Source organism: Phyllobates terribilis, unplaced genomic scaffold (assembly GCF_046119375.1).
Source record: "Phyllobates terribilis strain yellow unplaced genomic scaffold, ASM4611937v1 Scaffold_11__3_contigs__length_659146591, whole genome shotgun sequence".
Classification (NCBI taxonomy): domain Eukaryota; kingdom Metazoa; phylum Chordata; class Amphibia; order Anura; family Dendrobatidae; genus Phyllobates; species Phyllobates terribilis.
In genome coordinates, this window is record NW_027362771.1 from 428,534,321 (window position 1) to 428,555,975 (window position 21,655).

The 21,655-nt window shown below is 42.3% G+C and overlaps 1 protein-coding gene across 1 annotated transcript in view; it reads right to left on the bottom strand.

The window, feature by feature from the left end:
• The window catches only part of STRC (stereocilin), a 109,474-nt gene that overhangs the window by 77,130 nt on the left and 10,689 nt on the right, over positions 1-21,655 (bottom strand). The window contains exons 7-10 of the mRNA XM_073654728.1: positions 16,485-16,671; positions 15,954-16,063; positions 13,689-13,821; positions 8,928-9,110 (exon numbers count right to left, since the gene is read on the bottom strand). Coding sequence (XP_073510829.1) covers positions 8,928-9,110; positions 13,689-13,821; positions 15,954-16,063; positions 16,485-16,671 — 613 coding nt within the window. The remainder of the gene's footprint in view (positions 1-8,927; positions 9,111-13,688; positions 13,822-15,953; positions 16,064-16,484; positions 16,672-21,655) is intronic.

Genomic DNA, 21,655 nt, shown 5'->3' on the forward strand with positions numbered 1-21,655 from the left:
GTATCTTCAATCTAATATTCTTAGAGGATAGCCATACCTTATGTCCCACCTTGAAGGCGGCACCTGACAAACGTCTCCTATCGGCCTTTTGTTTCTGCTGATGCTGAGCCACCCCAATATTCATTTTAACCTCTCTCCAGACATCCCCGAACTCTTGAATGGTTACATCTACCCCAGGACACCCAGAACTTATCCTGGAGAACTCACCAAAATGAGAATGAAACACATAATTACAGAAAAACGGTGAGGTTCCCGTGGATTGATTAACCCGACTGTTAAAGGCAAACTCAGCCAGAGGAAGAAAGGATGACCACTTCTCCTACTGATCGGCGACAAAACATCTTAAATTTTTTTCCAAAGACTGATTTGTCCTTTCGGTCTGACCGTTAGTTTCAGGATGATAAGCAGAGGAAAAGGACAAATCAATCCCCAACCTTCTGCAGAAAGCCCTCCAAAATCTAGAGACGAATTGTACTCCCCTATCAGATACAATATTAAGAGGAATCCCATGCAGTCGTACCACATGAGTAATAAACAGTTTGGAGAGAGTCTCAGAATTGGGTAACCCAGATAATGGAACGAAGTGAGCCTGTTTGCTGAATCGATCGACTACCACCCAAATAGCCGTCATCCTCCCAGACAGAGGTAAATCGTTAATGAAATCCATGGACAAATGAGTCCATGGTCTTTCTGGAATGGGCAAAAGAGCCAATTCCCCAGCTGGCCGGCAATGTTGCACTTTTGCGCGTGCACAAGTTTCACAAGCAGACACAAAATCTTTAAGGTCCCTACGCATAGCAGACCACCAAAAGAGTCTAGCAACTGCCTTCTGGGTGGCAGTAACTCCAGGATGACCACTCAACACAGAATCATGGAATTCTTGCAAAAGGCGTAATCTGAGATACACAGGGACAAACAACTTGCATTCAGGAATATTGGAAGGAGCCAAGGACTGAGCAGTACGGATTTCCACTTCCAGCTCAGAGGAAACCATGGCCACAACTATACGCAGAGGAAAAATGGAGGAAGGAGGCTCCGGAGGAGACACAGAATCAAGGCTACGAGACAGGGCATCCGCCCTCACTTTCTTAGACCCAGGTCTGAACGTAATAGAAAAATTAAATCTTGAAAAAAATAAAGACCATCTGGCCTGTCTAGGTGTCAACCGCTTAGCAGATTCGATATACGCTAGATTCTTGTGATCTGTCACCACAGTGACCAGATGAACGGCTCCTTGCAAAAAATGCCTCCATTCTTCAAAAGTCAATTTGACAGCAAGTAACTCTCGATTACCCACATCATAGTTTCTTTCAGCAGGAGAAAATTTCTTAGAGAAAAAGGCACATGGTCGCAGATTAGTTAAAGTCTTAGGACCTTGAGACAATACAGCCCCCACCCCAACCTCAGAAGCATCCACCTCCACAATGAACGGCCTCTGGAGGTCTGGTTGAACAAGTACAGGAGCAGACATAAAACATTTCTTCAAGTTTTCAAAAGCCCTGACTGCTTCTGACGACCAAACCTTTAGCTCCGCCCCTTTGCGAGTGAGGTCCGTAAGAGGCTTGACGATCTGAGAAAAACCTTTAATAAATTTTCTGGCATAATTTGCGAACCCTAAAAAGCGCTGCAAAGACTTAAGGTCGCTGGGTTGAACCCAATCAATGATGGCCTGAACCTTCCCAGGATCCATCTTAAACCCGGCGGCTGACACAATGAAGCCCAAGAATGATATTTCTTGAACAGAAAAGATACATTTTTCAATCTTGGCAAACAAACAATTATCTCTTAACCTTTGCAGAACCAAAAGACATGTTTATAATGAATATCCAGATCAGGTGAAAAAATTAGAATATCATCTAAATAAACCACAATAAATCTCCCAATATAATCAGAGAGAATATCATTCATAAAATTCTGAAAGACCGTGGGTGCATTTGTTAGCCCAAAAGGCATGACGAGGTTTTCAAAAAGACCTTCAGAAGTTAAAAAAGCTGTCTTCCACTCATCACCCTCACGAATACGTATCAGATTATATGCCCCTCTGAGATCCAGTTTGGAAAACCATTTGGCCCCCGAAAGCTGATTATATAGATCGGGGATAAGTGGAAGCGGATAAGTATTTTTAACCGTTATCTTGTTTAATTCTCGGAAATCGAGGCAGGGACGGAGACCTCCATCTTTTTTTTTAACAAAAAAGAATCCGGCGGCAACCGGCGATGAGGAAGGACGAATATGACCTTTCCGTAAACTTTCGATAATATAAGCCTTCATGGATGCCCGCTCAGGGCCAGACAAGTTATACAAGCGAGCTTTGGGTAATTTGGCGTTAGGAATGAGATTAATAGCACAGTCATAGGGACGGTGAGGAGGTAAGATCTCAGACTCTACTTTGGAAAAAACGTCTCCGAAGTCCTTCAGGTATTCCGGAAGACCCTCCAGACTAACGGAGCAAGCATGCACAGATTTAAGACATTTTTCAATACAATGAGGGTCCCATTTGACAATTTCTTTCTGATACCAGTCAATGATCGGATTATGCATGCGCAGCCAAGGAAGACCCAACACAATCCCAGCAGGTAAATTGTCCAAGACATAACAGGAGATTAATTCTGCATGAAGTGATCCCACCTTGAGTGTGAACTCCACCGTAACTAACTGAACCAGATTTTTTAGCAACGGTGTTCTATCAATAGCCACAATTTGAATAGGGTCTTCTAGCTTAACTGTCCCTAATCCTAACTTATGAACAATTCCAGAATCAATGAAATTAGCCGCGGCTCCACAGTCAATAAAGGCAAATGTTGATAGACACTGTTTTTGAAACAGAAGTTCAGCATTCAACAACACTTTATCGGAGGAGTAAAAGGGTACCTGTAAGTCTGGATGACCTCCTCGACAATCACCCAGACCTAGGCGTTTCCCGATGGCTTATTCGTTGCAGGTCGTGCCAGGCAATCCTTTAAGAGATGTCCAGTTTGGCCACAATACAGACAAAGTCCAAGTTCCAGACGGCGTCTCCTCTCCTTAACCCTTGAGCTGGCAGCTCCAACCTCCATAGGTTCTACCTCTGGTAAACGACCCGGGCCCGGTGGACAAAATGGAACCTCCTGTTGAACCTTGCGTCTCTCCCGCATCCTCCGATCCATGCAGATAGCCTGAGTCATGGCCTCCACCAAACAACCAGGTGGAGCATGCAGAGCCAGAGCCGCCTTTAGAGACTCCAAAAGACCCCTGAGGAATTGGCACCTGAGAGCAGCGTCATTCCAGAGAACCTCAGTAGACCACTGACGAAACTCAGAACAGTAGTCTTCCGCTGTGTGGTTCCCCTCTGTCAGGTTCATGATCCTTGTCTCTGCCACCTTGACCTTGTCAGGTTCATCATAGATCTGTCCTAAAGCGTCAAAGAAAGCGTCCACAGAAAGATGTTCAGGAGCAAAAGGGGGTAGAGAAAATGCCCAAGTTTGGGGACCCCCACGCAGAAGTGACATTATAATTCCCACCCGCTGTGACTCACTCCCTGATGACCGAGGGCGCAAAGTAAACAATAATATACAACTCTTTTTGAAAGTTCTGAACTGATCTTTCTCCCCCGAAAATTTGTCAGGGAGTGCTATAGCCGGTTCAGGGAAGCTCAAAGATACGTCAGATGGTTCAGAAGTCATGACAGTGGTCGGAGAGGAAAGATTCTGAGGGACAGTAAACGTACCAGAAATCTGGTCTTGTAACTGAGCCTGTGAGGACGCCAGTTTGTGTTGTTCCAAGGCCAGATCCTGAACTAACTGAGTCAGATTCGCCACCTGATCACACAAAGTATGTAACCGATCCATAGGTGGGAAAAAGAAAAAATTAACGGTCAATTGTAATGTGACGCGAGTCACTACAGAAATAACAGTCTCAGAAGAGGAGAGAAGAGACTAATATTGCTGAAAGAAATATTAAGTAAGTGCTACTTACTGGATAAATAGAGGGAGGTCAAACAATCCAAAGTCAAGTCAAGGAAAATGGCGCAGTACAAAGGGAGCAGACAAAAGAGTAGTCAGATAACAGGCAAATGGTCAAAATCCAGGAAAGGGAAAATAGTCAGGCTGGGTCAGGCACAGAGCACAGAGAGATCAGTCCTACACAGGCAACAGCAAGTGTTCAATTAACACTGGGTGAAGGAGCTAGCATGCTTAAGTAGAAGACTAATCAAGGGAAGTGAACACAGATGATTGCATAAACGACCCAGCAAAACCAAAACAGACTGACAGCCTCCACACAATGGTAACATAGCAGACAAGGAAAGTGTGGAGACCGTAACATTTTCCTTTTGAACTCTCTGAAATAACCGCAACTGTAAATGCCCCAGATCCATAGTATCACTGTGCATGTCTTCCAGAATTTTGATCACTTTGTCTACAGTGTCACGGTCCCCAAGTGGGCGGAACGTAACAGTGTGTCGGGCTTCCCCATCAAGGGTTAAAAGGGCCAACTCAGTCTGGGCTAGGGGATTAAGGGAATACATAGCATACTTTTCAGTCTCTCTACCCAGTCCCACAGTGACGTACCATCCCCCGTAAATTTGGAAAGGTGACTGAGCATAGCCCCCAAGGGTATATGTCCACTGACAGACCCGGTCACAGATTGATCCCCCATCTCTGTGTCTGAATGTTGCATTCTGCCGACTACGCCAAATGTAATGCAGGTGTCAGAATGCAACGTACAGAGTCACAAAATGAGGGCAGTCAAATAGCTATAAATAATTTATATATAAATATATATTAAACAAAGTTGACAGGGATTGCAACAGGGGTTAGTAATGAGAACAATATCACAATAGCAATAGTAATAGCAATAACACACAATACATCACAATAGCAATAAAATCCTTCTCTAAAATACTGTATCTAGCCCAAATATGGGATTAATCACTGAAGTCCATCGGTTCTGCAAATGGCCCTAACGGGGGTCTCCGGTTATTCCCGCTAGGCCTTTAAGGCTTTTTCTGACAAAGTCAATTAGATCCCGTTTGGCTTGTTCCACCTCACCCATCCCCCTCCCAACCTGATACCCTAAACCCGATTGTTCCCGGTACCGTGAGGGTGTGGTTGAAGTGACAGCTCTGTTCAGTGATGACACTTGTCGGCTTTTGCTGACGTGATCACTCCGGCACGACTCGTTTCTATCCTCTCTTTGTCCTGTCAATCGGGGCGGTTTACCACGTCGTGGGTAGGAGGGTCTTGTACATTTCCTTAATGTTGTATCCAAGTCCCGGTCCTCTTCCATCACCGTTACACCTGAGGGACCGCTGCGCTGAATCCCACACTCGTTCACCGGCAGCCACCAGTCTTGCCTTACAGGTCTCTCACCCCGGTCTCTCTCGCTGGTTCCTTCAGACCGTCCGGCCTGCGTCACGTCTCTCTCTGTGTCTGGCGCCAAAATCACCTCAGGCACTGCGCGCTCGACCGTTAAATTTTGAAATCCTCTGCAGGAGGTCACCTGACCAGGTCCAGCGTCCAAACTTGAAATGCTCACCAGATGGCGCTCTTTCTCCTTATTACATACATCTCGCACTGATTCTCTGAAAGACTTTTCTCCTTCTATTACATGACCATGGCTGCTCAAATCGCTACATGCGATCTTCTGTTTCCCTGCTTGAAGCTGGCCGGTCGAGAGGCTCGAATCTATCGATGGAAAAGTGAACAGCTCTTGGAGTAACCCTGGACTCTAATCTCTCCTTCAAACCACATATCCAAGCTCTTTCCATTTACAAGCAGACCGAGCGAGAGGCCAAAATCTATAAATGGAAAGATGAACAAAACAGCTCATCGGAGTGTCCAAGTGTGGGATCAGTTGTCTCAGGGCACTTGGAATGGTGGGAGGAACGAGGATCAGGATGAGGAAGATGCCGACGCCAAGTAAAAAACATGTCCCAGATCCGCACATTCCTCAACCACGAATCTACAAAAACACTAGTGCACGCCCTCATCATCTCCCTTCTTGACGACTGCAACCTCCGGCTCTGTGGCCTCCTTTCTAACACTCTCGCACCCCTCCAATCTATCATAAACTCTGCTGCCCGACTAATCCACCTGTCCCTCGCTATTCCCTGGCCTCTCCTCTCTGTCAATCCCTTCACTGGCTCCCCATTGCCCAGAGACTCCAGTTCAAAACCCTAACCTTGGCATGCAAAGCCATTCACGACCTGTCTCCTCCATACATCTGTGACCTAGTCTCCCGGTACTTACCTGCACGCAACCTCCGATCCTCACAAGATCTCCTTCTCTACTCCCCTCTTATCTCCTCTTTCCACAATCGCATACAAGATTTCTCCCGTGCATCCCCCCTTCTCTGGAACTCTCTACCCCACCAATTCTGACTCTCGCCTACTGTTGAAACTTTCAAAAAGCACCTGAAGACCCATCTCTTCCGACATGCGTACAACCTGCAGTAACCCTCGCTCCACCATACCGCTGCACAACCAGCTCTATCCTCACCTACTGTATCCTCACCCATCCCTTGTAGACTGTGAGCCCTCGCAGGCAGGGTCCTCACCTGTACCAGTCGCTGTCACATTTTTGTTCAAGATTATTGTAATTGTTTTTGCAATGTATACCCCTTTTTCACATGTAAAACGCCATGGAATAAATGGCGATAAAGTAATAATAATGTGGACCAGACTCACATCTACTAAGACTGGGCCAATTGAATGGGAGGTGGATCTGCAGTACACCGCGGTGGCCACTATCACTTGACGGCGGAGCCCCGCAGGTGAGCACTGGCGGCCGCCGCCGGCACCGATAACAGCTGATCGGCAGGGGTGCCGCGTGCGGGACCCCAGCCGATCATACATTGATGCCCTATCCTATGGATAGGGCATCAATGTAAAAGTAGTGGACAACCCCTTTAAACTTGTGTAAAACTGTATATATTGTAGTGTAAGTGCATTGATATACTCGCCGATCACTGTCTTCACCTGGTTCTAAGCGCCTCTCTAGTCCTTTTCTCAATCACAAGACGGCGATTCCAACCAGCCAGATCACACTGCGTTCTACAGTATCTGTGAGCAGGTAGTTGCTATTACAATGTCAATGTGAGCCTACGAAGTCACATGACTAAGAGGTGGCAATCAATTAATATATCAATACACTTACACCACACTACATACAATTTTAGGCAGGGTTTAGGGAATAAAAATATTAACAGTAGTTCTTATTTATTGGGGGAAAAGAGAGGAGATATCATTTTTCACTTAATTTTTTAGTCCCCTAGGGACCTTACTCTGCTCAATTAGTGTAAAGCCTCATTCAGATGTCTGTGTAGGGACATCTGAATGAACTTTTACTGCTGAGTCTGAAAAGCGCTGCAGATAAAATGACTTTGTCACTGGTTACTGTGCTCTGTATATTGAAGTTGAATGTGCAGAATGCTGTAGCCATTGACAAAGTCATCTCATCTGATGGACATTGCAGACACAGCAGTAAAACTTTGTTTAGATGTCCGTGCATCATGGACATCTTACTGAGGCTTTACACTGATTGAGTAGAGCTGAGTCAGTGTTCAGAGCACCGCATGATTTCAGTCCTGTGTTCTGAACATTGCAGCAGTGACAGCAGCAGTAAGCAGAGATCAGGCAGCCTGACATTGCACTACTAATGCCAGGCTACCAAGCTGTTCTTACTGCTCAGAACATGGTTGCGGTAGTAAATTCTTCCAGTGTTGAGAAGTAAAATGTCAGGCTGCACAACGGGTGCACACCGATGCTTCCTTGGACCACAACTGCACGGACCTCCTACCACCGCTCACCACTGAACACTGCATGAGCAATGGCAAAGGCAAATTGTACCTCAGCGCATAGCACTGGACTACAATAAATAGCACCTGGCTCCCCCCACAGCTGTGAAATGGACAGCTCTGGGGGTGTACCCAATTCATAGCTGGGGCAGCTACAATATAGGAGTTGAGGTCGGACACCGACCGCAGTCTCTTATGGCAGGTGCTGCTGTATTTGGGATGTATAAATGTCATGCTCCACATCAGCAAATAAAAATGGCAGCCCCCAGTGACTGCAGAAAAAAAAATAGAAGAATAGATGTTAAAACAGTAGATTTTATTTTGTTTAAAATATAAAGGTTAATATGTTAATAATTATTAGTAAAAATTGTGACACATTATTTCCCCGACCTGCAATCTCTTTCAACACAGAGTTGCAAATGTTTCCTAATGTGTTGGATTTTCTGTCATTGGTCGCATATGACTCATTTGCCATAGACTTCAATGAGAATCACAGGTGACTACAACTTATTCGCCATTTTTAAAAGAAAAATGGCAGCTCTAACAAAAAAGGAGGTTTGTACCACCATTTGGTAGGATTTTTATGTTTTCTCATTTTGAAGTACATTGTATGAAGTAGAAAACAAAGTGGTTGGACTGGCATTGCATAATTAAATATCCAAAACTTTATTGAATCTGAATAAAATAGGATATCCAAGAGTACCAAAGATAAAAACATTTTCACTCTGACGCCTTTCTGGCGTTACAGTTCTTAGTCATAGACTACATTATGGTACATAATGGTGTCATTCAAAACTACAACTGGTTCCACAGAAAAAAAGCCTTCCTATGACTCTGTCAACGTGAAAAATCAAAGTATTATGGCTCCTCAAAGAAGGAGAGTAAAAGATGAAAAAGCAAAAATGAAAAATTGCTCTGTCCTTAAGGGGTTAAAGAAGTATGTGGCAAAACCTTGTCATATCAAACATTTATTTGCTAATAGTTACCAATTAAGTAAGAATAAACTGAAATTAAATTTTTTTGGGGACATTGCCATTAAATAATAGAATTTATTGACCTATAATTAATAAATTAAAATTTAAAATAATGCATATAATTCCTAACTGCATGATTACTAATCAGGAGCCCCCTCCAGAGACATGCATATAACATACCTGGGCAGTCGAAAGATCGGATGATTGTAGTTGAGGAAGTAGAGAGGTAACATCATTCCTTGGAAGAGACTGGAAGAATGTAACTCCCATTTCAGGAAGCAAACTCCTCCATCCGGTCAACTCCTTAAAGTCCGCTTTCTGTAAATTAGCTCTTTTCAGTAGACTTACTAAGGAGTAAGCCAGCTGAAATGCAAAGTAAGTCATCATAAAAATAAGTAGTGTCATAAGGCAAAGCATACACCCCAAGTATAAAACTAGCAGAATTATTTACAACATGTTCACAGCAAAATATGGTCATTATTAGTGTTACGAGAAGGCGCTCGGATAAGGTGTTATCCGAGCACACTCAAGTCCTAACCGAGTATCTTCGGCGTGCTTGTCAAATATGTTTGCGTCGCTGCGGCTGCATGCCTCGTGGCTGTTAGACAGCCACAACGCATGCAGGAATTGCTTGTTTGTTAGACAGCTGCAACACATTCAGGGATTGCCTAACAGCTGCGAGAGATGTAGCCGCGGCGACGCGGACATATTTGATAAGCACGCTGAAGATACTTGGCTAGGACTCGAGCGTGCTCTGATAACACCTTATCCGAGCGCCTTCGCGTAACGTAACACTAGTCATTATATAAAGCTGGAACATTTTCAATAAAGAAAATAGCACATGCTAGCTTAGAATTCGCTCTTAAAATTCACTGCACTATAACTTCCCTTTACCATCATAAAGCTGGGAACACTTAAAGGGGCTGTCCACTTTGGTGGCAATTTTTTTTTCCTTAAATGCATTTCTTTTTGGCGAAAAATAATTTTTTTAAATGGTTTCCCTGTAAAAGTTTTAGACCGATTTTTCTTTTACAGGCTTTTTTCTCTACACATTCAACTTTGATGTGGTCTGTGATCATAAATGAGCTGAGAGGTGCTCAGAAAAAGACAGATAAGAGAGTTAAAAAAAAAATTTGGTGCTCACATACAAATTCCCTTAAAATGTGATTTATTACATATACTGTACATTAAAACCTGAAACCCAACAATAACCAAAACAAAAAGACAAACATAATAAAAACCCTATAATGGATTTAAAGGGCAACTAAATAATACATCCCTATCTGATACCAGGCAAAAAAGGAACTAATAATACCCTATAGATAAACTCTGTACTTTGTATTACCTAGCTGCAGAGGTTTGCACCCTAAATAATAAACGACAACAGCGCACCAGCTCACCAACGGCTCACCCTAGATCGCCCCTAACTAACCCCTATCTGATAGTAACACAAACAATGTTCATAAAAAAACTCAGCAGATGACTGAAGGGATAAAGGGCAAATAAAGGCATTATGGGGCAGCATGGTGGCTCCGTGCTGCCCCATAATCCCACCAAGGATTTCTTCCTGGTACTCTGGTTGCCTCACGCACTACGAAGACATACTGATAGGGAATTTATAATGTGAGCCCCGATGGGGCAATGATAATATCTGTAAAGCGCTGTGGAATTAATGGTGCTATATAAATGAGAAAAAATAAATAAAAGTAAGTAACCAATTCCTCATAATGAGGGTGCAAAAGAATAAGTACTTATCTTTCACACCACATGGGTGTCCCCTCTGGATATGATCAATCATGAGGTCAGCAGAGTAGAGGAATAAAGGATGAACATCACAGGCCCAGCATAGTATGGGATGAGGTTTGTATGTGAGCAATGTTTTGATGATTCTCATACCACTGTATTTAATGTTAGACAAACTCCCCATCACAGAGGGCTGATTAATGGATTCTCAGCTAAGAATTTGGACAGCCAGTACAAACCAATAAATCAAGTGATAACCCATCCAGTAGGCACCAATCAAAGGCAGAGATCAGTGAAAAGTTTATTCATCATGTTGTAAAGTGGTGCGGGGCGGTAGCTGTGGGCGAGGTACTCGTGCTTCACGCCCCGGTACACTACATGAAAATGGGGGTCCTGGCTGGGTATGTGGGCTTTAGTTGTGATGACGATACGCCCTTGCAGACCTCATGGTGCCATTGTTTTCGGTTGGCCAGGACTAGGTGTAGCAAAGTTCAATAAGAGAGGCCATAATTTATAAATAAATTTATTTTTAGTCAACAATAACTTTTGAGGAACTATGTACAGTAGACAGTAGGCATTCATCATCATGAAAGTTTCGGTTATTACACGGAACATTATCACACACTTCTTCCTCCCTTTCCTACAGTACTCTCATTTTCCACTTCACTTAGGTCTGTCTCAACACAGCCCAGCACACTATCCCTGGAGCCTCCTTGTCCCCAATAACGGCATTACAGTCCAGCAAACAAGAGTCTTTCACCCACGGTTCCACATCCATCTCCCCTTAGGGGAGGTTTCTGTGCCAATATTGCTGCTACTTAGCTTTCCACTTTATTGACGCCTCTGGACCACCACACAGGGCATTTCCTCTTTGTCTCGCTTATGCTTCCTTCTCCATACCGGTACACGACTGACAGACAATTCCGTACCATCCCGCTAGGCTTCCTGCCCCAGGCCCTGATATTTCTTACTTTCTTCTCTTACACACTGGACCGGCTCCGGACTATGACTCGCTTCTCTGTAGGATCTTACTATCCGCTCGGGCGCCTCTCTTTTGCCACAGTCTCTCTATCGGCTTCTCAGTCAGACCTAAGGTCTTCTACTGCTGCAAGCGCGTCCTTATCTGTCATTCTTCCCGGAAACTCTCTGTTGTGCCCACGCCTAGCGCCTTCCCCCTGGGATGGTCCCAACTATTAACACTAACTATTCCTGTTAACTACCTAATGCTGGGCAGAACACAACTCCATCACCAACAATATTAATCGTTAAACATTTCAAACACCATCATTTTTTACATATCTTCAAGGGGAAAAGTGGGCAACACTTCACCTCCTTACAATATTCCATTTTTTTGCCTATTGGGTAAAATGACAGATCTATGTCCTATCAATAGAAGCCCTGAATGGGCCATGAATCGGGGTAAATTGTTCAGTGATTTGCCAATTTAAGGCTCTATTTATATCAGATTTATGATGTTAGATTAGTGTGAATGTTGGGAGAAACCTGTACTGTATAATCTAAGCATATCCAAAGGGCTCCAGTATTCCAACTGAGGCCTAAAAGTTTTATTTTGGCCTCTATTGTATATGTATATTTTGATATACAGTAGAGTTCAAAATAATTATTGGAAAAGTGAGGTACTCCTTGGTACATGTTTTTTTTACAGTTGAACCTAATGAGTGATGTGGGCTACTGCATGCCTCTAGATTTGGATATGGTACAGACTTCTCTTCAATCAGAGGCATATATCAGGAGCTGTTACTGGGGTATACATCAAGCAAAATCCATTAACATGTTGTGAACAAAGCATCCATAACTGGATGGGTTAACACAGCCACAAGAGACAGGGAGTGGTTTGCAAAGCTACAGGGGGATTCTGGAGAAGTTGTTATTGTCTGGAAGCTGCAGGAAGAAGCCGTGTGCTTGGAAGGTCTCAGGTAAACTAAGGCAAATGAAGCTATCCAAAACAGATTGTTGAGAGAAGCTGTGGCTGGAATCAGACATGCAGTATTTCCCCTCACCAACTTCCCCCACCTCACTGCAGGATCAAGGTACAGAGATATCCTATGTAAACACTGTGCATCAGTGAAGAGAACTGATCTATGAAGAGACTAGCACAATTGTTCCTAGAAGCATTGTAGTACAGGGAGTAATGAGTCAGTGTGATGGACTTAACCTTGAATAAAACCACTGTGATTAACTGTAGCCTGGGACCCTGTAAATGCTGTATGTGCCTGGAGGCTGATATGCCTCATGACTGTGGAAGCTCTGATTAATGGTCGCCCTGAGTGACATTCCCCCAGGATTTCAAATAATTCATGTTTATTTATACTGCCTATATATATCTATTGGCGTGCATGAAACACAGGCTGATAATTGGGGAATGAGCCTTTCTACTAATAATCATTCCCGACTATCAGGCCTGTCTGTACACGCTGTCAATCACCTGATCGCTGTTTTAAGACAGGCTCATAATTGAAGAACGAGCCTTTCTAGGAACACTCATTCCCAACTATCAGGCCATCTGAACACTTGTTTGTTTGGCGCGATTAATTTTTTTAAATGGCTTAAGAATCTCTATTGTCGGCAGCATATTGTCAGTGTAAACAATATGTACTACCGAGAACAATAATATTCTATTAACACACGACATTTATATTAATGATCGTTCTATGTGCATAGAAGTGCTGTCAGCAGGTTTAAACAGGCTATTAAACCACCACCGATTAGCCTGCATGTAGCAGATCAGCGGTGGTTTAATGATCGGCAGTGGTTTAAGCGGTCACTCAATGTTAATATCAGAGCGGTTAACGTTTGCGGCAACATTGAGCTAACATAAGAGATCTTGCTCTTTCAAAGTGAGGATTCGCTCTGCATGCCAGGATCAGACAACCCAGAAGATTGGACCCGCCTTTTGAAAGAAAGTTGGGTTCTTAAGGGGGGCATTAGTGACCCTTGTAACCAGTTTTGCTAATAGGTGATATTTTGAAAAATTCCTATTCTGAGGATGCTCACTGTTTTCTTAAATAAAAAAGTCATTCTCAGACTTATGATAGATATGCTTTAAGTCTCTGATGTTTTCCCATCATAGTCCTCCTGTATATAGGGTAATTAGAATCTATGCTGCTGCTGTTATAGGAGAATACATAGGACTAAAATGCAGCAATTCAGGTTTCTTGTCATACTATGACAACTTACTTGTCCACGGTGGGATAGTGTCCTCTGTGACACACATTCAAGCAGCTTCTTCTCCACTGTTCCTAGTGGGTAGTGGAAGGGCTGAAACCATTGCAGGTCCTCGTATGTCAAGTAACAAATGAGATGACCGAGCCTGAAACATTTAATGGAATCTACATGAAACCAGCTCATAAATGTACATGGAAATGATCAACCTTTGCTACTTATTGATGCAGACAGAACAACTATGAGAATGTCTATAACCTCTGATCTAGAGTAATTACAGGGGCAAATGGACGGTAAGGTTACTTATGCAAAGATGGTAGTTGTATACATTTTTTTACTACTATATATCAACTTTCACCAAATGCAAGCTCATGAGGCATTTAACACGGAAAATACAACTAAACTCACAGCCACCATCCTCTAACTCCCTTTTGGATCCACAGCTCGCATAGAAGTTAGGGTAACTATTTGCATTAGGTGTATGGTGGTGTTCTGATCCTCCCCATTTGCAGATGCCATGAGAAAGGAGAATCAGGCATGCTGGATTCTAGCATGCTTGATCCTTTGTTCTCATGGGAAATAAGCAGCTGCCAAAGAAGTCGGGCAGATGCCTTTTCCTCACTGTCCATAAAAAACACATGCTTGGCTTTGTATGGAGTAAACCGATTCTTCAACAATGATGATGAAAAAGGTTTTTTTATTCACAACGCGTTTCAAGGCCTTACCGGCATCTTTACCAACAGAAAAAAACACGTGTGCTCTTTGAATGAGAGTATTCAGAGGAACAGACATTGGCTGGATGACCTTATATCCTACACATCTTGTAATTGTATGGGGAACACAACTTTCATTATAATTCCTACTCGAAATGACCTCTATTTTCTCCTAATAAAACATTTTATCAAGTAAACAGATCCAACTGCCCCAAAAAACTAATTTCAAGCACAATTACTGTAGCCAATTCCACATTCAACTGATTTTTTAGTTTATCTCTCGGATTCTACAAACACGGCATAAAATCTGTTTATACTCGTACTACAGACTTTTCCTGATGCCAGGAGAACTACATGTACCACTCCCACTATCCACCATCAAACACCTTTCCCTAATATCATAATGGAACAGAGACAATCACGGATCCTTATTTAAGGGGTTGTCTGTTATTAAACAATTGATGACAATAGGATAGTTCATCAATATGAGATTACGAGGGGTCTAATAGCTGGCACCTCCACCAACCAGCTGACGTCTTCTGCAGAAAACTCAAAAGCGCCAAATACATCATATATCAAAAGAAATTAGGCAATGTGCCGTATAAAATAAACGGAAAATTGCCAAAGCAACCGCTGCTAATTAGTACATTTAGAAAAAGGAGAACATTGCAGTATAAAGTTTCAAAAAGTATGAACATTTTATTCAGTATAGATATAACAATTAAGTAACAGACAAAAAGGGGGTCATGCAAAGATGGAAATAGTGCACCAGAGTCGGGTAGGAAAATTATGACCCATCAACACATCAGAGATCCCAAAGATTTAACAACGATTGCACAGTACCCTATGGCCTAATAAATACAACAATATATTCAATAGCACATTAAATTTGAAATTGAATTAGGCCAATATTATAATTAATCAGGGTTCAGAGCAAAGATGAATAACAAGATGTGAAGACAGAAAAAAATGTTTTGTAAGTCAAATTCCTTATTTCTACTAAGTGGTATGGATACCACACAGCCGCAGTTGCCGCAGGACATATCAGCATAAATGCTCATTAACACCCATGTGGAAGAAGGGTGAAAGACAGAAAGATATGAAGGAGTATTAACCTACCCAAGGTGCAATGCACATGTCTGGGGGAGACGTGGAAGATGGTATCACTGCTATAGCCTGACGTACGGTTTGCGGCGTCGCCGGCCGCTTTATCAAAGGCAAGAAAGTAATCCATTTTTTACTTTCTTGCCCTAGATAAAGCGGCTGGCGACGCCGCGAAACGTGCGTCAAGCTATAGCAGTGATACCATCTTCCACATCTCCCCCAGACACGTGCATTGCACCTTGGGTAGGTTAATACTCCTTCATATCTGATGGAACCCACTCATTATTATGTTATTAACTTCAGGGGTTGGTAAGTGTAGACTAAGTCCTATTTTATTTGCTGAATGTAGCCTACACCGACCACAATAATTCATCTTTTACATAGGAACTTTGTGTGGTTCCAACAGGTGAGAAAACAAAGGACACGTGTCCCCAGATATGGAGTATATAGATAAACTTCATACCTCTTTACTTTGTCTATATCTTGGCTTGTGTTCATGAGGCTTTGTGCCACGTAACGGCCCTGTATCATCCCCAGGTTCACATCTTTCCAGCCATCTGCCAGCAATTTAATCTGAAGGCACAAAAGAAATGATTAGTACAACTGTCAGTACCTAGATAGCGTCTCTAATTCGCCATTTGTACACTTCCCCAACACAATAATCCTATGTATAATGCATTAGTCAATGTGCTGTCATGACTTCTATCACATTATAATCACAGTCAGATGACAATTAATAGGGCACGTTGCCCATCCCTATAAATATTGGATAGCCACGTGCATGTTTATACAGTGATCCGTCCTGAATCTGTTACAACTTGTAGTAAACACTGACCTATAAGTAAATTACTAAAGTATAATTGCATGTGATCTGCCCTTTTTGTTCTCTCCTTTTCAACCCCTCATAGTTTGTGAACTTATTCTGTAATGCCCCAGAATAGGGGGTAATAACTGTAACATTTACATGTCTATATTATGAAAAAGAAGCACAAACCTGATCAGCGCTCAGTTGTACAAAGTGGCAAAATGGCAGGTATGGGAGAAGTGGTTGTATAGACCTCAGAAAGTGTGGTGGCCATGATGGGACATCACCAAACATGTCAGCTTGCAGAAAATGTTTAGCAAAAGCACGCTTCTGAGTGACCTTCATTTCTTGACTGTGGATTTTTATTGCATCTAATCTAGAAAAAATGATCACTTTTCAATACAGTATAAATCTACATAGGTGATATTTTACTGGAGTATGATGGGCTGCACTAGACTGAATGAGAGATCTGTTCAATATGGGCCCCTTTACACAAGCAACACTTTTCAAAGCATAGATAAAGTGGCTGGTGGTTTGCCTTCATGAGACTCTTGTGCAATGCAGCAATGCTTTCATGGGAAATGTTTCAATCAGCAACATTTTTATGTATCAGTTGCATGATAGATAAACATCAATGGACAAAACATGATGACAATTGGCCAGTGTGAATGGTCCTTTACTAAAATGTACCATTCACCAAAAGAGATGCATCAACTTTTTGGCCATGCACATTATGCATTTGTCAGTATCCCAATTTCACTAGGTAGTCAAAAAAAAGATGGATTTCTACATAGCTTCAAAATAATCTATAGCAAGAGGTGTCTGGTAGAGATGATCGAATCCAGTGGCACAGCTAGAGTCCAACAGGCCCCAATGCAAAATTTGGACTTTTCTCCCCATCCCTCCGATTGTTGGTCAGATGTATGGGCCCTTGTTGCACTCTAAATCCAATAAAGACATACATAATGCCCCACCTCCCGCATTATGTAGTAATGTCCACTATCCTGGGGCTGTCCTGGTATTTATGTCCCCCATCCTGGTATTTACACTGGCGAGCAAAAGGGTAACAATGTTTTGAACTTTTGAATTTCAGGCTCCATATATCACCATTCACTTCTGCTTCGAACTCGAGACTACCATCATTTTATAGACAATCAATATGGCTATCTCATACATAAATCTGACTTACAACGAAATAATAAAAATGCAGTGACATGACAAGAATCTGCATAACTAATTCTTGTCATGTCACTGCATTTTTACTGTTTTGCTCCTAAAACTCTAAATTTTACATTTTATTAGTATTTTTTAAATTGACCTTTGGCTTTAAACACAGCCTGAATCCTTCTGGGCATGCTCTCGATCAGATTCAAGGTTGTCTCGACCGAAATCTGACCTCAGGTCTCATCTACACATTCTCAAAGTTGGTGCATAGTGGTCGACTCACTTGGGTATGTATACAGCTTTTTCTTCAACTCTACCCACAAGTGTTCCATTGGGTTGAGGTCTGGGGACTGTGGGGACCAATCCAGCACCTCTACTTCATTATCATTGAACCATTTCTTCTTGCTTTGGGTCATTGTCCTGCTGGAACACTATGTCGTCCTTTTCAAACCCATAGTACTTGAGTGTACAAAGTAACTCGTCTTGTAGGATACTCACATATAGCTCAGCATTGAGACCACCATCAATCCTGGTCAAGTATCCAACACCTTTGGCTGTGAAACAACCCCATATCATCAGGCTTCCTCCACCAAACTTGACAGTTCCTTCAATTTCCCGATCCATTAGCCCCTTTTTCCCTGGTTGCTTTTAGACCCATTTGCACCCATCAGAGCCTAGTCTATTGACTTTCATCTCATCGCTCCAAATCACCTGTTTCGAACAATCTTCCACTGTCCACTTTTGGTATTGTTTTGCAAACTCGAGCCAACGCTTCTCATGACGATATTGAAGTTGAGGCTTCTCCTTTTTTTGGGCCACCATTCCAGACTTGTGCAACAGATACTTGTATGGACGTCTGTGATCTCACTATTACGAGCCACCTCCAATGACGTGTTTGTTCGCCAGAACTGATAGACCTTGTAATGAGCCGACTTGTTGACTCTGACATTTTGCCTGGATGTTCACCTATTGGCTTTTGAATGGATGAACAAACTTCATTTCGTATTCTTCCAACTGTTATGGCACTCACATGATGCAGTTTGGCAATTTTCTCAGCAGAGAGACCGCTATCGATGAGCTGGATGATGATGTTTCTCTTTTCTTGGGAAATCTTCTTCATGGCTGCTCCTTGATTCGAACCAGTGACCTTTCACTTGGGAATCAACCTAATAACACACTGAGCAATTAAGGAATGTGATAACCGGTTGTAATTTGGAGTATACAGGAAGAAAAAGATTTTTCCCCACCAGGACAAGAATCTGCATAATTAATCATATGCAAAATAGTTGCAAGTCAAATTTATGTATGAGATAGCCAAAATGATTGTTAATAAAATGATGGTAGTCTCCCATTTGAAACAGTAGATGGTGAGATATGGAGCCTGAAAGTCTAAAGTCGTAAACATTGTTCCCTTTTGCTCGTCTGTGTACTCCAGGATAACATCTCTTAGAAAACCCTCAAGGATTTTGCCTACATAAGAGGATAAACTTACTGACCTATAATTTCTAGACTCTGATTTTGTCCTCTCTTTGAATATTGGAACCACATTTGGCTATGCACCAGTCATTTGGTACAGATCCTGTTATTATGGAATCTTTGAATATTAGAAATAATGGTCTGTCTATCACGATACTTAATTCCTGCAGTATGTCCCTCATCTTGGCCCCATCCTAGTATATATGTCCCCCATTCTAGTATATATAAGACCCCTATCCTGGGCCCCATACTGGTATATATGTCCCCCATCCTGGGCCCCATCATGTTATATATATGATCTATCCTGGTATATATGTCCCCATCATGGTATATACGTATGTTCCCCATCCTGGGCCCCTTTCTGGTAGTTATGTCTCACATCCTGGTATATATATTCCCCATCCTGGTGTATATGTCCCCCAACCTGGTATATGTTTCCAATCCTGGGCCCATCATGGTATATATTTTCCACATCTTGGTATACAGTACAGACCAAAAGTTTGGACACACCTTCTCATTTAAAGATTTTTCTGTATTTTCATGACTATGAAAATTGTACATTCACACTGAAGGCATCAAAACTATGAATTAGCACATGTGGAATTATATACTTAACAAAAAATTGTGAAACAACTGAAAATATCTCTTATATTCTAGGTTCTTCAAAGTAGCCACCTTTTGCTTTGATGACTGCTTTGCACATTCTTGGCATTCTCTTGATGAGCTTCAAGAGGTAGTCACCGGAAATGATTTTCACTTCACAGGTGTGCCCTGTCAGGTTTAATAAGTGGGATTTCTTTCCTTATAAATGGTGTTGGGACCATCAGTTCTGTTGTGCAGAAGTCAGGTGGATACACAGCTGATAGTCCTACTGAATAGACTGTTAGCTGCTTTTTTCTTTCCATAATACAAATTCTAAGTAAAGAAAAACGAGTGGCCATCATTACTTTAAGAAATGAATGTCAGTAACTGCGAAAAATTGGGCAAACTTTAAAAGTGTCCCCAAGTGCAGTTGCAAAAACCATCAAGCGCTACAAAGAAACTGGCTCATATGAGTTACCTCTGCTTCTGAGGATAAGTTTATCCGAGTCACCAGCCTCAGAAATCGCAGGTTAACAGCAGCTCAGATTAGAGACCAGGTCAATGCCACTCAGAGTTCTAGCAGCAGACACATCTCTACAACAAGTGTTAAGAGGAGACTTTGTGCAGCAGGTCTTCATGGTAAAATAGCTGATAGGAAACCACTGCTAAGGACAGGCAACAAGCAGAAGAGACTTGTTTGGGCTAAAGAACACAAGGAATGGACATTAGACCAGTGGAAATCTGTGATTTGGTCTGATGAGTCCAAATTTGAGATCTTTGGTTCCAACCACCGTGTCTTTGTGCGACGCAGAAAAGGTGAACGGATGGACTCTTCATGCCTGGTTCCCACCGTGAAGCATGGAGGAGGAGGTGTGATGGTGTGGAGGTGCTTTGCTGGTGACACTGTTGGGGATTTATTTAAAATTGAAGGCATACTGAACCAGCATGGCTACCATAGCATCTTGCAGCAGCATGCTATTCCATCCGGTTTGTGTTTAGTTGGACCATCATTTATTTTTCAACAGGACAATGACCCCAAACACACCTCCAGGCTGTGTAAGGGCTATTTGACCAAGAAGGAGAGTGATGGGGTGCTACGCCAGATGACCTGGCCTCCACAGTCACCAGACCTGAACCCAATCGAGATGGTTTGGGGTGAGCTGGACCGCAGAGTGAAGGCAAAAGAGCCAACAAGTGCTAAGCATCTCTGGGAACTCCTTCAAGATTGTTGGAAGACCATTTCCGGTGATTACCTCTTGAAGGCCATCAAGAGAATGCCAAGAGTGTGCAAATCAGTCATCAAAGCAAATGGTGGCTACTTTGAAGAACCTAGAATATAAGACATATTTTCAGTTGTTTCATACTTTTTTGTTAAGTATATAATTCCACATGTGTTAATTCATAGTTTTGATGCCTTCAGTGTGAATGTACAATTTTCATAGTCATGAAAATAAGATAAGATAAGATAAGATATACTTTATTTTATCCCGGAGGAAATTGCGGTATCATACTGTATCATGCGGTATCATACGGTAAAATACTGAAAAATCTTTAAATGAGAAGGTGTGTCCAAACTTTTGGTCTGTACTGTATATGTCTTCCATTCTGAGCCCATCCTGGTATATACGGTATGTCTCCACTCCTGGGCCCATCTTGTTATATAAATCCCCCATCCTGGTCTATACATCTCCCATTTTGGGCCCATCCTGGTATATACAGTGGCATGTAAACATTTGGGCACCCCTGGGTCAAAATTGCTGTTATTGTGTTATTGTGAACAGTTAAGCATGTTGAAGATGAAATGATCTCTAAAAGGCCTGAAGTTAAAGATGGCGCATTTCCTTTGTATTTTAGGCAAAATATATATATATATATATATATATATATATATATATATATTGTCACCTTTTACATTTTAAAAATTACAAACAGGAAAATGGGCATATTCTAAAGTTTAGGCACCCTGCGTGATTGGTACCTTGTAACACCCCCTTTTGCAAGTATCACAACTTGTAAATGCTTTTTGTAGCCAGCCAAGAGTCTTTCAATTCTTGTTTGAGGGATTTTCATCCATTCTTCCTTGGAAAATTCTTCCAGTTCTGTGAGATTTCTGTGTCATCGTGCATGCATTGCTATTT